The 15,684-nt window shown below is 36.5% G+C and overlaps 1 protein-coding gene across 3 annotated transcripts in view; it reads right to left on the bottom strand.

The window, feature by feature from the left end:
- dpp6a (dipeptidyl peptidase like 6a) overlaps positions 1-15,684 on the bottom strand; it is a 474,269-nt gene that overhangs the window by 27,488 nt on the left and 431,097 nt on the right. For all 3 annotated transcript variants that reach the window (XM_039666636.2, XM_039666637.2, XM_039666635.2), the window contains 3 exons: positions 2,664-2,818; positions 2,484-2,581; positions 884-1,007 (listed from right to left, as the gene is read on the bottom strand). In XM_039666636.2, coding sequence (XP_039522570.1) covers positions 884-1,007; positions 2,484-2,581; positions 2,664-2,818 — 377 coding nt within the window. The remainder of the gene's footprint in view (positions 1-883; positions 1,008-2,483; positions 2,582-2,663; positions 2,819-15,684) is intronic.

Raw genomic sequence — 15,684 nt, 5'->3', positions numbered from 1 at the left:
ATCAACAATACAGTGACATGGTTAACTTCTGCGTTTAAAGGGCTGTTCATGTGAATTCATGTCATTGGTTTAAAAAGAAAAGAAATAATCAACCTATGCTGTGAAACAGACACTTAAATGGAAAATATTTAAAGGGTTAGTTCACCCAAAAATGAAAATTAAGTCATTAATTACTCACCCCCATGCTGTTCCAACCCCGTAAGACCTTCGTTCATCTTCGGAACACAAATAAAGATATTTTTGATTGAATATGAGAGCTGGATCAGCTGGAAGCGCAAAACTTTCTGTTTATAAGCAGAGGAAGATGCGCGCTGTACATACGCTTTTCAATTAGCGTATTTTCCGCATACAAGGTGCACTTAAAAGCCTTTAATCTTCTCAAAAAACGACAGTGTTCCTTATAATCCGGAGCGCCTTATTTATGGATCATCATCTTATACGGTAGGTGGCGGTAATACTCCTAAGCGGTGAGCAGCCGGTAACAAAAAGTAGTCGAAGGAGAAGAAGGTCCTCGTCTCAGTTCTTGCGCATGCGCCCATAAGGAAGTAATAGAATAGTCGAATTAAGTCGTTATTTATGTTTTTTTCGCGTAAAAAGTAGTCTCGTCGCTTGATAAACTTATAATTGAGCCGCTGTAGGCACATGGAATATTTAAACCTTTTCTTTAATGACTTTATGGGCCGTCAAGAGCCAGTCCCTTAGGCAGTCTATCTAGGACTGATCCAGCTCTCAGATTCAATCAAAAATATCTTTATTTGTTTTCCGAAGATGAACGAAGGTCTTACGGGGTTGGTACAGCATGGGGGTGAGTAATTAATGACTTAATTTTTAACTTAACTTCATTTTTGGGTGAACTAACCCTTTAAAATAAATACAGGCATACCTTGGTGCAGACACCCGTTGTGGCCACACAGAGGGTCAGGATGGAGATATTCTGGGCTCGGTTCAACCAGTTTACTGCCAGTTTCGTACTTGTGGCCCACTTCACCATAGTCACATAGTATTCCCTGTAATATATACAAGAAATAAGCAGCAATGTCTTCTGGCAGAAAGACTGAATCCAATCCGTAGACCATGACCAAATCTTTCAAAGGTTTTCATTCCCATCGTTCACAGCTATACAAAATTCTCAGCCCTTTATTGGATATTTGGGCTAATAGAGTGCCGAAGTTATGACGTCACTTTGTAGGACAACTCGGATGTTAGCTGCGCATGGGTTCCCATTTTCCGCATAGACTTTTGGAAAATCGAAATCTGTGTTCAACAAAGAGTTGTGATTCTTACACGTTTTGTCTATCAAGATAATCTTTACAAGTCAATCCAAAATTTATACATTTTGAAGCCTATATAAAGTTTTTAAAAACACAATCAGATAATAAAGTTTAAAAAACCACAAACAGGTTATAACAACGATCCTAGGGTGTCATCCAAATGACGCTTTACCTTTAGATGACGCGGGTAGGTTTAGGTCTGGGGTAGGGTTAGGATTAGATAGCATCATCTAACTGACGTTAAAGGGTACCCTAAGACGTCGGATGTTGACGTATGGTCAAAAGCGTCAGTTACATGACGTCTTGTGAAGAGGACGGCTATACAACTTCGGCACTCTATTTGATGATACTTTCAGCTAGGGATGCATAATATATCAGTATAACATTGGTTACAGGCTTTTTTTATTTTCTCTATTTTCTAAATTTCATATAAACAAATTTTTAATACAATAAATTCATAATATTTATTTACATATTAATCTTTAGCAAAACTCAAAATGAATATCCATTTTTTTAATAATGTTTAATAAAATGTTTCGTATCTATAAATGTATAAATTCACTTTTAGCAGAATTTTAATGTCATCCATTTATCGGTTCTTGGCCATAACCAAAAATTATAACACTTTAGTTTAGGGTCCTATTCTCACTATTAAGTAGTTGCTTATTAGCATACATATTCCTAGGATACTTGCTATTTTTTAGTACTTATAAAGCACATAGTAATACCTTTTTCTGCATGACCATATTCTACATCTCGTAATCTTACCAAATACCTAAATGTATACCTTACTAACTATTGATAAGCAGTAATTAGAAATGTATTAATGCAAAAGTCGTAGTTAATAGTGAGAATTGGACCTTAATCTTAAGTGTGACCCAAAATATCACCCTAAGGGCACATGGAGATGGAAAAATAATACTAACAATTTTATTTCAATGCTTTTGCATTCGCTTGGAAAACTTTTGAGCTCTCTCACAAAAGTGTTACTTTCCCTAGAGAAAATTTGGAAAATCTTTTCTCCAATTTTCCTCCAACCTCATATTATTCCCATCACAAAAGTTTTGGTCCTGAAAGCAAAGTTTTGAGAGAGAACGCAAAGATTCTCACGCAAAGCATTCAAATCTCATCCCCCCCCCCCCCCCCCAACAACATCCATTGTAAATTTCCCTACAATGAAGATTTGGAAAGTAAATGAATGCATCAGCCCACCCTATTCTTTGGTCCTCTGGTCTTCTCATCTCAATAGTGTGCAGTGGGCCATTGAGATTCACCACATACAGAGAAATGACGGGGTTTTCCTCCCCTGCCTGGAAGAAAAACATTCAAGTATAGCACATGTGAATCTTCACCACTACCCCTTATGTTTACAGTAATGCAAAAAGTCTTTACCTTAGGGTAATGGTACTGTCTCGCCGTAGGGTAGACAGAGCCGGTGAACATGGGGATCTCCATTTTTGGCACCAGCGTGTCATTGATGGTTGCGTACGCGAGCCTGGCCCCATCCGGAGACCACCAGTGTGCGATGTGAGACTTAAAGATCTCCGCTGCACAAGAAAGATTCAGGAGTTTCTCTCAGTCATATTTCACTGTGGTTCAATCACTCGAATAATTGCAAGAATAGTAAAGAGTAATCATCCATGACACAGCATCTCTCAGGTCTTATTCCAGCTACACCTACACACACACACACACACACACACACACACACAGAGATTTCCCATCTTCATTCGGATATGGTTGATGCACCTGACGCGGTTAAGAGCATTTCTCCGTGACCACCTGTTTCTATATGAATCTTTGCACAGACACAGCGAGGAAGGTTCTGGCCCATAAATCACAGGGCGGACTGTAATCTCAGTGGGGCCGGTGTGTGTGTGTGTGTGTGAGAGAGAGAGAATCGGCCTTCTCCATCAAGTGCCCCTTCTCTTCTACAATATCAGGGAAAAAAGCAATTTCTGGACTTCACCAAAAGCAGCGGAAATAGGGTCTGACCCCTCTTTCTGTGCTCCAATAGGCAGGAAGCGTCATGTTCAGCACAGTTGTGCTCACTTAATCACCTACAGAGAGAGTGAGTGAACAAATCTGTTCAGAGAGCTTATGTTGGCATCTGATGATTTTTACAGTTTTTTTAGTTAGCTTATGGTTTTAAATTTTAGATCCATTTTTTTTGTTTTGAATGAATTAATTAGTATATTAATATAATTTACTCTACTGATAAAGAAAGACTGGCCTGAACGTTTTTCGTTTTTCGAACGTTATTATTATTTTTTTACAGTTCAAATGCAAAAGCCTCTAAGTGCCATTTGAAATTTTCTTCTAAAATGATCATTTTTATCAAGCTCATATATTTAAGTTCAGTAATTTCACTTAAATGACAATGAAGATTACCTATGAATTGCCATTTAAGTGAAATTACTGAACTTAAATACACAAGCTTGATAAAAATTATCATTCTAGAAGAAAATTTCAAATGGCACTTAGAGGCTTTTGCAACTGAACTCTTCGTATACACTCTAAAAAATGCTGGGTTATTTTAACCCAATTTAGGGTCAAATATGGACAAACTCAAACATTGGGTAAAAAATGCAATTCAAAAATGTAACCCAAAGGCTGGGTTTGTCCATATTTGACCCAAAATTGGGTTAAAACAACCCAGCATTTTTTAGAGTGTACTTTTATTAATCAAGGATACATTAAATGTGACAAATGGTTACACAAGGTTTATATTTCAAATAAATGCAGTTATTTTGAACTTTCTAGTCAAAGAAAACTATAGTTTCCACGCAAAATATTAAGCACAACTGTTTTCAACATTGATAATAATCAGAAATGTTTTTTTGAGGAGCAAATCAGCATATTAGAATGATTTCTGAAGGAGCATGTGACACTGAAGACTAGGGTTGGGTATCGAGAATCGAGTATCGATTGGAACCGAGACTAACTTTTCGTTTTTCCCGGAATCGTTCAAAAGTTAAAATTTCGATTCCTAGTTTCGATATTCACAGTCCGCCAAGCGGAAGAGGAAACCGCTGAACAACACCAACGTAGAAGCGTCTACCGGAAGTGTTGGCATAACCACGCGAGTCGAACATTAGTAGCTTACGTCAGCGGTCCAAAGTGTGGCTTCACTTTTCTAAAAATAACGAAATCTCGACAAAATGCAAAATTTGTGACAAAAGGAGTATTTGTGACAGGAGTATTTCCTTCAGAAAGGATTATTTCCCTCAGAAAGACCGTTGGTTAGCAAGGTTAGCTAAACTTTTTTGACCCTGCCTCTTAAAAGAATCGGAATCGAGAATCGTTAGGAACCGGAATCGAAACAAGGAATCGGAATCAGAATCAGAATCGTTCAAATTCAAACGATACCCAACCCTACTGAAGAGTGGAAATTCAGCTTTGCATGACAGAAATAAACGGCATTCTAAATTCTATTAAAACAGAAAACAGTTATTTTGAATTTTAATATTTTACAGTATTGCTGTTTTTACTGTATTTTTGATCAAATAAACGCAGCCTTTGCGAGACTTCTTTCAAAAACATTCATATAAAATAAATTACACTCTAAAAATTGCTGCGTTATTTTAACCCAACTTTGGGTCAAATATGGACAAATTGGATTAAATTTTTTTAATTTAAATTTTTAACCCAACCTTTGGGTTTGTTCATATTTTACCTAAAGTTGGGTTAAAACAACCCAGCATTTTTAGAGTGTAAGATCATATTTATTAATATATTAATGTTATTTATTTAAAACAACGTAAAATAATGTATATTAATAATATTGGCACGTAAGTTTTGTGGTCCCTCCATTGTGTTTTTGGTCCTAGTTTTCCTCAGTCTGTTTGTTCAGTCATTACATTCAACTGTGTCCTATTAATTATCTCATCAGCTTCCTTAATTGTTCTAATCATTATTCTCCCTGTTTTTTTCAGTTGCTGTCCATTCTCGTCAATGTTAAAGTGTGTATGTCTGCTTCCCTGAGTTCTCCTGTTCGGATTAAAGGCTCTTTTATTTGAATCTTCGTCTTCATGCAGTTCTTTCCAGCAGCACCCATGACAAATACAATAATTTGAACAAGGTTTTCTAGGTTTTGAGTTTGAGTTCTGATTTTGATTTCTGAAGTGAATCTGATTTTTTACAAATGTATACAGTGTAACGATTTAAAAGTCTTACATTTTAAGTTGTTCAAAAATAACTCTTTGTACTTGACATTTTATATACTTGATATATATAGGCCTAAGTTGTGGATTTTGCAAACTGTATTCGTTTGTATCAGACATTTGGGAAATATGATTTGTTTTAATATTATATACTAAGTTTGTGAGTTTACTCTCATCTGCTCATTTCATCTGTGTGCTTTAATGTTGGCTTGTTCAAAAACCTTAAATGTCGCCTTTTCAGTCAGTTAAAATGGATGCTTCCATTTGGTTGGCCTTATTCACCCTTTACTGCCAATGATATCCCATAATCCTGTGTGTTTCAAGTCTTCTTGGTCCGTATACAACAGCTTTGAAAATTGAAGCTTGGACAATTTGATTTACATTTTTGGGTGAACTAGCGCTTGAAATGCCAATGAGGACAAGTTTTTAATAACACATTTGAATGCCAAGAGACCGTGGACCTTTCTAGAGGAAGTGCCTGTGAGTATCATGGGAAGTTTACAATGAATCTGATCATTAAAGAGATGCTGACCCATGGATGAACCAAAGCAAGACATCTCTGTACAAAACAGCAAAAAACAGCTCTCATTAGACATAAGGTGTCAGAAACCCTGCATCTTTCTCTCATTCTAGTTTTCTGTGTGTATGTCTGTGCCCTTTATTCTGCCAAACACACACACACTCTCAGTAGTGAGCCAGGAAGCTTGTTGGGCTGTTGATTGCTCACACAGGGAGGTTTAATAGCAGAGCTGAATGACAGATGAAACACGAGTGTGTGTTTTGAGAGCTGGATGACAGTAAAGTCGCGTCCAGCAGCACACATACAGTCCTCTTACACTTGTCATTTAATCAGAGGAAACAGCTGTAGGTGAATGAGCTGAAGCTTTACTGTTCAGGCTGAGCCTTTCCATCATCTTTTTTTTCATTCCAAAAACCAACAAAACATTTGACGTGCCCTTGTGTACAGGCTATTCCAAATAGGGCCAAAAACTCAGCAGCATTACACATATAATTCATGGAAAGGCAATCCCACAATGCATCGTGAAACATTCTCATGACAATTTTTACTTCATTTCTCGTAATTCAGACTTTTATTGCAACACACATTTCTAAGTTTATCAGTGTTGGGAGTAACGCATTACAAAAGTAATACATTACAGTAACATATTACTTTTTGCTGTAACGCAGTAGTGTAAGGCATTACTAATCAATTTTCAGTAATATTTTACTCGTTACATGTTCAGTGAGGCTTGTATTACAGTTGTATTACAGTGTATTGTCTGCTTTTACTTCTTAAAGGCAACAGACTATGTGAAAGTTTTAAAGTAGTCTTTTAGTGCCAGTTCAGAGCGGTCGCGTCTATACAATTGTTTTTTCCTCATAAATGCGAACACGAAAACTAAAATAAAATGAATATTTTAAGTTCTATGGAGACTGGAGAGCCAACCCTTCCTCATCCGATTTGCGCAGTGTAATTAACAGAATTACAAAAAATATATTTTGCCTCCTATTTTTTTTGTCACGCATTAATTTGTGTCTTTTCCCTAATATTAAAAACAAAACATAGACTGATATTTGTCTAATGTCTGGAGTCCTTTAAGGAAATAGCCTATATACGTTTCAATACATGTATTTTCTGAGAATTTTTATTTCAAGTTTTGACTGCAAATGTCATGTCCCTAATGCTGGACTTCCCCAATTTTAAATAATTTATCCTCAACTAGTTTTGTGGTGTAGGTCTACGTATTTTATAATGTTAACTTCAAATAATACTAATTTTAAGATAAGGCAGCATTGGATCTGGACGGTAAGGAGAATAACGCTGGGAGTTGGAAGAGGTGTGTCGCGATTCTGTAGGTTCGTGGATCTGAGTCGTGTGGCAAATCGCGATTTCGGTTTCATATTGCATATCGTTACAGCCCAAAAGTTAAGTACTACTTAGTTATTTTGGTGAAAGTAACTCAAAAGTAATACATGAGTAATGTAATGCATTACAATTCAGAGACAATCTTAATATTGTAAGGTAATGAATTACTTTTAAATAACAGTAACAAGTAATACCTAATGTATTACAGTTTGGAAGTAACTTGCACAACACTGAAGTTTATAGACTATTTTCCTCAAAATTCTGATTTTTTTTTATCTTGCAATTCAGACCTCAGATAAGATAAGAACCTAAAACATGCACTGTAAAAAAATATTGATGGTTTAACTTAAAAAAGTAAGTAACCTGGTTGCCTTAAAATTTTAAGTTAATTGAACTGGAAAAAGTGAGTTAATACAATGAAGAAGATTAATTTAACCATCAGAAACTCAAAATGATATGCTATCTGAACTAAATAAATTATTTAAGTTGATTTGACAAAAGAAAAAAATGTTGTGATTACTACACTGTAAAAAATATTGTTGGTTTAACTTAAAAAAGTAAGTAATTTGGGTTGCCTTAAAATTTTAAGTTGATTGAACTGAAAAAAGTGAGTTAATACAATGAAGTAGATTAATTTAACCATCAGAAACTCAAAATAATAAGTTATCTCAACTAAACAGATTATTATAAAGTTGATTGGACAAAAGAAAATATGTTGTGATAACAAATCTTGAAAATATTTTTTACAATGTGGTTTAAGGCAAAAACTACTGTATGTTTGATGATGAATTCAATGGATGATATGGATAATGGTATTAATTAAACAAAACAAAACAAAACAAAACAAAAAACGATTTGTCCGAAAAAGCTCGAGAATCTTCAAGTGTTATGAATTCCCACTCGGAAAAGCAAGGAAGCAAATCTGGCAATGGGTTAAACCCTATGGCAACGGAATATAAACCTGGACAAGGGAAATCAGTTCAACAAAGTGTTTGTTTATTACCACCCGTCCAAATAGTTGATGTGCGACCTAAGACAAGTCGGAGATTCGGAATTAACATTGCTACAAGTCAACAGTATTCTGTTAATAAAACAATGACTGACAATAGCTGCACAGGGAACATCACAGCATCCAACTTCTCAATTAAAGGACAAGCGTCTGTATATTATGATGCCACTGGTCAGAATACATCTGATGGTATTCTTAACATCATAACCAAAATAAAATCACAACTGGCTTGCTTCAACATAAGCATTCAATGTCATTGCCACCAAGAAATATTCCCATATTTGATGGAGATTCACTTCAATACAGAACATTTATAAAAGCTTTTGAACAAGGTGTGGAAGAAAAGGCCAGATTGACCAGATTGTTTGTACTATTTAGAGCAATATACAGCCAAGAGATCTGGTACGTACAGTAGTTGTTAACACATGGCTCCTGAGCGTGGTTACACAGAAGCTAAGAATGTTTTATAGTAACACTTTGGCAATGAACATAAAATTGCTACTGCTTATATTGAAAAGGCTCTCGCCTGGAACCCTGTGAAGTCTGAGGATGTGAAATCACTGCAAGCTTATGCGTTGTTCTTGTGTGGCTGTTGCAATATAATGGGGGAGCTCCAGCACATGCAAGAAATGGATATGCCTGTAAACATCTGAAGTGTTATTTCCAAATTGCCATTCAAGCTGAGGGATCAGTGGAGAGTAACAGCTTACGACACAATGGAAACAGGTAAACGTCAAGCTTGTTTTGTTGATCTGGTCACATTCATAGAACGTCATGTCCAAATTCTTTCTAACCCTTTGTTTGGTGATATTCGTCATTTAGTGTCCCTGGAATGAAGACATTGACAAAATTTAAGTCACAGCCCAAGGAAAGAATGAAGGGAAATACCTTTGCTATTACAGCAGAAAATACATAGTACATAGACTCATTTTCAGGATCTAGGAGTCCAAAATTAGACTCAGGGAAGGCTGACAAGGATGATTGCCTATGTTGTTCTAATAATCACTCATTGGAGGAGTGTGATCTCTTCAATTCAATGAAGCACAAGGAAAAGATAGATTTTCTTATGAAAAAGAGAGTTTGCATTGCATGCTTGTGTACTGGACACATGAGCAAGGATTGTAAAGGACGCCTGAATTTCAAAGTTTGTCATCAAACTCACCCGACAATGCTTCATATCAAAAGCCAGCAGCTGTGAAATCATCGTCATGTGACAAGTTAGTTTATTCCAAAACATGTGGGCATACAGTGGTCGGTAATGACCGATGTGCTTTGTGCTCCCAGTACAAGTTAAATCCATCAAATGAAACAATGCATTCACCCCCAAGGCGTCACCTAACTGACATTTTGACCATGCTTCAATATCTGAGGCGCCCTTTAGCGTCAGTTAGATGACGCCCTAGGATCGCGTGTAACCCTACCCCAGACCTAAACCTACCCGCGTCATCTAACTGATGCTTTTCCTTTAGCGTCAGTTAGATGACGCTGTAGGATCGCGTCATGTAACTGATGCTAAAGGGCGCCTAAAGAGTCAAATATTGAAGCATGGTCAAAGGTGACGCCTTGGGGTGAGAATGCGTTGAAATAGGCCTATGTCAGATAAACAGGTCACATTTCAGTCCAGACAGTTCCAGGTCCTTTCGAATCCATTCAGCCGATTTCTGATATTTTGAAGAATATCAGTAACCAGACAGTTTCTGGTCCCATTGAGTTCCATGGGAAAAAAATATATACTATGGAAGTCAATGGGACCAGAAACTCTCTGGTTACTGATTTTCTTCTAAATATCAGAAAATCCAATGGGCCTACAATGGTGTGTGGAAACAAAGTGTCTCGTTTTGACACTGTCTACAAGGAGCAGAGGAAGCCATCATTTGTTATTGCCAGCAAAATAAATTTTGTGAGGAAATTTCTGCTCTTTCATCTGGGAAAGTGTCAATGAATCGGCAAAGTCATATTTATCGGTTGGATCCATTTTTGGACCATGAAGAGTTGGAGGAAGAGTTGAGTAAAGCAGCTATACTTGAAGAGGTCAAGCATCCACTTATACTTGTATACTTAAAGATCAGCATACTTCTATGCGCATTCTGAAACATGTGCATGAAGTTCTGGGTCATGGTGGGCGAAGCCATACGTTATCCATAGTTAGGAGGAAATTTTGGATTACTAACTCCCACTCAGCTGTCCAAAAGATCATTTCTGGGTGTGGGTTTTGTAGACGCCATAATAGAGCAGTTGATAAAAAAAAAAGAGGCAGATCTTCCACAGAATACTTCCCGATCTACCACCATTTACCAAACACCGAAATAGATTCCTTCGGACAATGCAAGTAAAGAAAGGAAGAGTAATTTGTAAAAGATACAGAGCAGTGTTCACCTGTATGGCAAGTAGGGCAATTTATAAGTTCACTGCAAACAGATGGATGTATTAATGCATTATGCCGTTTCATTAGCAGAAGAGGACAAGTGGTATATTTAAGATCAGATAATGGTATTTACTAGCCTGGCATGCCAGACCTACATCAAGATGTTAGGTCTGGAAACTCTTCATTGACACGGCTCAATCCGAGGGGCGGGATAAACGGTTGTCTTTCAAATTCTCTCTGCACGCAATTGGATAGCGCTAAAGCCAATCAGAGCAACGAAGAAGGTGACGTACTCAGCGGAGCAAGTTGACATATATTAAACTTTTACCGCATCCAGTCCAGCTGTCAACATTGAACATTGAAAATAAGAGAGATTTCCCAGAATCCATCCCCAAAATAAGGGATTTTTTTTGTTTTTTTACACGACCCACAAACTTTAAAAATAAAACACTAATCATTAAAAGTCAAAAGAGTTTATAACTATGTGTGAGAGAGAAAGAGACAGTATGTGTGTGTTTTTGTGTGTATGAGAGAGAAAGAGACAGTGTGTCATTAAAAAAAACAATATCATAGAGAATGTTTAAATACTAATATCAGCTTACGAGGGAAACGGAGGCGGAGTAGTGGTGCTTCGGGGTGCTGGGGATGATTCGGGAGAGGTCCGTGCACCTATACCGATCAGAGCGCCGCTGACACAGAGTAAAGCCTTTATACTCGACGACACAGCACGAGTGGGCAAAAATGACAAGTTGATCGTTTCGCCACAGCTTTTTTGTAACAGCGTGTGCGGCGCCGGCCGCAACCGAGGATGAACGACTTCAAACCGAATATGTCCGAGCTTGCTCTGACCGGCTCAAGTCTGTCGTCATTAAGTTTAGCCCGCCCGCCGACTCTATACACGATGTGATTGGCCCTACCAGAGTTGAGTTTTTCCAGCTCAAACGCCTATGGAGAGTTGCTAGACCACACTTTGCTGCAAAATAATTTTTGCTGAAGCTAGGGTGCGTCTAGATTTCTAGGCTAGGTATTTACTTTATTGGAGCACAAAGTGAATTAAAGGAGGCTCTTGCTACGTTAAATCATGATAAAATTCAAGGAATATTGTCACAGGTTGGAATTCATTGGAGCTTTAATCCACCAGTAGGTTCGCACCATGGTGGTATATGGGAAAGAATGATACGTTTTGTAAAAAGTGTTTTCAGTTGTGTTCTACATTAACAAAATTTAGATGTTTTTCTGTGAAGTAGAATCCATTTTGAATGATCGACCAATTATCAAACTATCAGACGATACTAATGATCTGGAGTCTCTCATGCCTCTTAAAAGGGGAACCAGCTTTACCACTTGGTGTGTTTGAACCTCATGACCAATATGTGAGAAGACGATGAAGACAGGTGCAATAGCTTTCAGATTTGTTCAGGAAAAGATGGCTACAGGAGTACATGCCTTTGCTTCAAGAGAGACAAAAGTGAAATCAGTCCGTTTGTTTGAGACATTGTGGTGATTATGGACTAATCAGCTCCTTGAGGTTCCTGGGTTCTTGGCAAGGTCATAGTGGTGTGTTCTGTGAGAGTGCAGACTAAAACCAGTATAATTGAAAGACCAATAAAAAAAACTTTGTCTATTACATAAAGTGTAAATAACACTGTTTTGTAAAGGTGTCTGGTCATGTTTTTGGCTCCTTCTTTTTCATTGTATTTAATTGTTAGGTTTGTTTACCGTTAACAGTTAGGGGTCGGTATGTAGGAGCCAAAATGTGTTTATAAAGATGATGTCTTAATTTCATTTTGACCATTGAGTGGCGATGTGAACATTATAGAGATATCAGTGTAAATAGGTGGCCTTCCTTATGCTGTAGGGAAGAGTTTTGACCCGGTCCCGCAACAGCGAAACGGTAAAGTACGGTAAATTCTCTTTAACAAGTAAATGATGTATTGTGGAGCCAATAAAGCCGTCGATGTATGAATGAGTGTGTGAATGGGTGAATGTGAGGCAAATGTAAAGTGCTTTGGTGGCCATTAGGTCTATGAAAGCGCTATATAAATGCAGTCCATTTACCATTTTACCATTTTTACCAATAAACTGCGTATGGATGAAACTTATGGATAAAAGAAACAATGTAACACCAAAGCAGGAAAATGAGTCAACCTAATTACTCCAGGACCAAACAACTCAGTAGCTTGTAAGTATTAGATTTAGCTCCTACATTTACCTTTTATTTAATTATTTGTATTCTGTGGCAGAAACTGGTTTCCAAGAAAAAAGTAATTGGTTATGGTTATTTGGTTATATAAATGTGTTATTATAACTTTATACATCTATGAATTGTAAGTATCGAGCCATTATCATGCTAACATCAGGTGTGTGTGTGAACAAAATAAGTTTGATGAGCTGCTACCCATGAAATGCATTTATAATCAGTCTCTTATGATGTCCAGGTTTGTTAAGAACGATGCTTTATGTCTATCACATCACAAGTTTTGCCATAAATTTCACTATAAAAAAGGTAATCAGTGCATTCAATGCATCCTTTGTCGAGCTGAAAAACAACTACATGATGTAATTTGTTCAAAGAGAAAACTGTTGAACGATTTTTTCATTAATCACAGCCTTTTCTCTTTGAGTGTGACTAGTCCTCAGGAAGACGTGTAGACAATAAGGAAGCAGCTGACTAGGTTTTAAAGCTGCTGCCTGTTTACCATAGACATGGTTCTCACATTTTCTAGCCTAAATATCCACAGGCAATCTACATAGAGATCATGTGTTAGAACATGTCCTCTTCAGAGTCATCTTCAGTCATCTCCTGCTTCACATTGATCATACTGCATCAATGAGAGATCAATCCAAAATGCTCACTGTTCACATTACTCATGTCTTTCTATGTCTGTATGCAGCACATTTCTAAGTTTCTCATTTAAATTCAAATAAGGCCTAACAAACGTGACTTTAGCATTGTTCATCACCTTCACTGGATTCATCAGGATAATAACAGGCTCCTAACAAACCATTAGCAACTTAATTAGCTGGAGTTCATTGAGAAGATAATTCAATGAGGATGAAGGTCTGTAGAGGTCTGATCAGCTCCACTAGCACATGCTAACACAATCACTCAACTAAAGCCATTTGTCATTAAGAACACCAGGCTACTGCATGTTATTGATGCAGTGGTGTTCTTCCACTACATAACAACTTGCAACCTGCCAAACATGGATGCATAATCGAAACTAGTGGGCAGGTGGTCTAACAACTAAATGGATAGTTTTTGTCATTAGATATTGTCATTAATTACTCATTTTCATCTTCAGAACACAAATCAATATCTTTTTGATGAAGACAGCTACACAACAGACACTTTGACGCTTCAAACAGCTCAAAAAGAGATAAAACTAATCCATATTAATTGAGCATTTTAGTTCGCTGATCAAGGTTTATATGTGATAAAAAGCTTAAATTCAATCTGTTCATTAAATAAAGTGATCGAGTCTCTTCAGTCCTTGAATTTGGACTAAACCATAGTTTTACAATATCTCTGAACGTTTTGAAGAGTCAAAATGTTGGTTGCTTAGCTGTCAAAAAGATCTTGTTCTGAAGATGAATGAAAGTCGACACAAGGATTAGTAATCCATGACCGAATTTTCATTTTTGGATGAACTAACCCTTTAATTTGCCAATCTCTGTATAAGTAAGCATTTTATGGTTATATGGCAGTTATGTTTGGTTTTGGGTCATGCCCACTTGACACCAGTCACATGTGTTTCTAAGGGGACCTATTTCTGTACCCCAAACCAGTCATTTATATAGTTGAATTAGTTGTTATTTTTAAATGTTCAGATTTTATTTTCATTTTTATTATGTGTCATTTTAATAGTTTTTTAATTTGAATGTTTCTATTTTATTTTGCAATTTATTTTATTTTTAAGTTGAGTAATTTTAGTACTTAATTTTGTTTTAAAAAATTTGGCCATCTAATATTTTTATTTTATTTAAGCCTTCTTTCAATTTCAAACATTTTTTGTATAGTTTTATTGTAATTTAACAATAAAAACAGTTGAGAATGGTAACTCAGCATGGAACTGAAGTTTGTGATCTTTATTCAACTAATGTAGGGTGTATATTGTTCATGGGAAATTGATTTGGTTTGCTATTGGTCGATCTCATGTGAGTGACAAATTGTCCCGCCCTCGTGCCAGTAAACATATCAAATAAGAGAAGAGATGTTGGGGAAGTTATTTTGATGCAGTATATTTGGGCATAACAAAATATGTAACGGATAAATTAATAAATACTGCAATATTCCATAATTGAATGGATTGAATTACTCATCCATTGTTTGAGAAAAAGATGTCTGTCAACAAAACAGAAAAAAAAAGTAAAAAAAAAATGGATTTTTATTTTTTGTAGAGCACCAGCTATTACATGTCAAAAACACAAAGTACTCCTGCTGTTACTGTCGACAGGAGTACTTACACAGTCAGTGTGAAACAGGTGATTAGTCAACTATCCCGACCCATCCCGAGAGCCAGACTCATCCTCAGTTTTATCTCAAGAGCATCATTAACACTTCTGTGAGGAACACTGATAGAGCATAAGAGAGGTGATACATCAGAGGATATTGTCAGAGTGCTAATCATTTCTGTGGAATGCTAAAATATCTGTGATTATGCTTTCTTGCGATATAGTGGTAAAACACATTGGCCTCATTAGCAGCTAATCTAAAGGACTTTTACACTTTTAGACGGCGCAATACTACTATCTTCACTACATTTTTCAGTAGCATGTTTTCAAATTAGTGCATTAGTTACAAGCTAATTTTATTGAGGGGCAAAAGCTACTTCACATGTTTTAAAATCAAAATGAATACCTTTTTTCATGTATGTTGGGACATTCATTTTGTGATTTTGTGTGTGTGTCTGTATGACATTTTATCTTTTTTGTATCAAATTTAATAAATCTGTCTGTTAATTGTATCTAATGACTAAAAATTAGGTTGTTTTATAGTCTTATTACTG

Source organism: Pimephales promelas, chromosome 22, assembly GCF_988280905.1.
Source record: "Pimephales promelas chromosome 22, fPimPro1.hap1.1, whole genome shotgun sequence".
Lineage (NCBI taxonomy): Eukaryota > Metazoa > Chordata > Actinopteri > Cypriniformes > Leuciscidae > Pimephales > Pimephales promelas.
Note: the sequence above shows the minus strand (reverse complement) of the source record. Positions and strands in the feature narration are given on the sequence as shown.